The 1,079-nt window shown below is 40.9% G+C and overlaps 1 protein-coding gene across 1 annotated transcript; it reads right to left on the bottom strand.

Annotated features, from left to right (window-relative positions):
* Positions 1 to 12: 12 nt before the first annotated feature.
* LOC118732862 lies at positions 13 to 1,079 on the bottom strand (the record flags this gene model as incomplete). Its single annotated transcript, XM_036461967.1, is given in 3 exon segments — positions 13 to 684; positions 744 to 859; positions 935 to 1,079. Coding segments are annotated over 3 exon segments (933 nt in total), but the record flags the coding sequence as incomplete, so codon positions are not given.

Below are 1,079 nucleotides of genomic sequence, written 5' to 3' on the forward strand. Positions count from 1 at the left end.
CTGCCGAATAGCTTCTGCTTCTCCCCTTCGCGGATTGTATTGACTTGAAGCTGCAGTAACTCTCTCGGCTCTACCATTATTTACATTAGACAATGTACTATTTGAAGTTAAAAAATTGTGTAGAACGCAGCATGCGAAGGTAACATTTTCTACTGTTTCGACTTTCAAATTCATCGGAGCGAGAAAGATGCGAAATCTGTTAGCCAAAATGCCAAACGCGTGCTCAACAACATGCCTGGCGCGTGAAAGTCGGGAATTGAAAACTTGCTTATCACGGCAGTTAGAGTGATAAGGGTACGGCTTCATTAAGTGCTTCTGCATGGGAAAAGCATCATCGCTAACAACAACGAACGGAAGACTCCGGTTGTTACCGATGGTAGCATTCTTGGGTATTCCTCTTTCTTCACGTAAAAATGTGGAGAGCTTGCTTTGCAAAAATACGCCCGCATCGTTATTGCATCCATTGCATCCGATGTCGACAAAAATGAATTTACAGTTCACATCGACGAGCGCTAATAAAACAATGCTGTTCGTTCCTTTATAATTATGGTAGAATGCTCCATCTTTGCGACGCGGTCGGAAGGTGATGTGCTTGCCATCTAAAGCACCGATGCAATTTGGGAATTGCCATTTAATAGCAAATTCGTACGCTATCGACTCCCATTCAGAAGGACTGTTGGGAAACTAAGTATACAACAATTGATACTGCGCTACATGCCAAAATATTTATTTAAAATTGATACCTTCATATGTAAGCCTTTTAGTCTACGCCAAATAGAGTCACACACTACCGGGATTATGCCACTTATTGCCGATTTTGACAATTTCGAATGAAAGCTTAAGCTTTGATATGTTTCTCCTGTAAAAGTGATTCGCTTATATGGTTATTAAATACATACATACTAAGGGATCATGATGCCCTATTACAGCTTACCAGTGGCAAGAAATCGCAACGTCAAACACAGCTTTTCTGCAGGCGTAATTGCATCTCTCATTTGAGTATCCTGCTTCACCAAATCTTGCTCTATGTATGAAAGCAGAAGATTAAACTGCGATTCGGTCATCCGCAAATAGTTTTT

The sequence above is a fragment of the Rhagoletis pomonella genome, unplaced genomic scaffold (genome assembly GCF_013731165.1).
Source record: "Rhagoletis pomonella isolate Grant_MI unplaced genomic scaffold, Rhpom_1.0 Rhpom_scaffold_30966, whole genome shotgun sequence".
Classification (NCBI taxonomy): Eukaryota; Metazoa; Arthropoda; class Insecta; order Diptera; family Tephritidae; genus Rhagoletis; species Rhagoletis pomonella.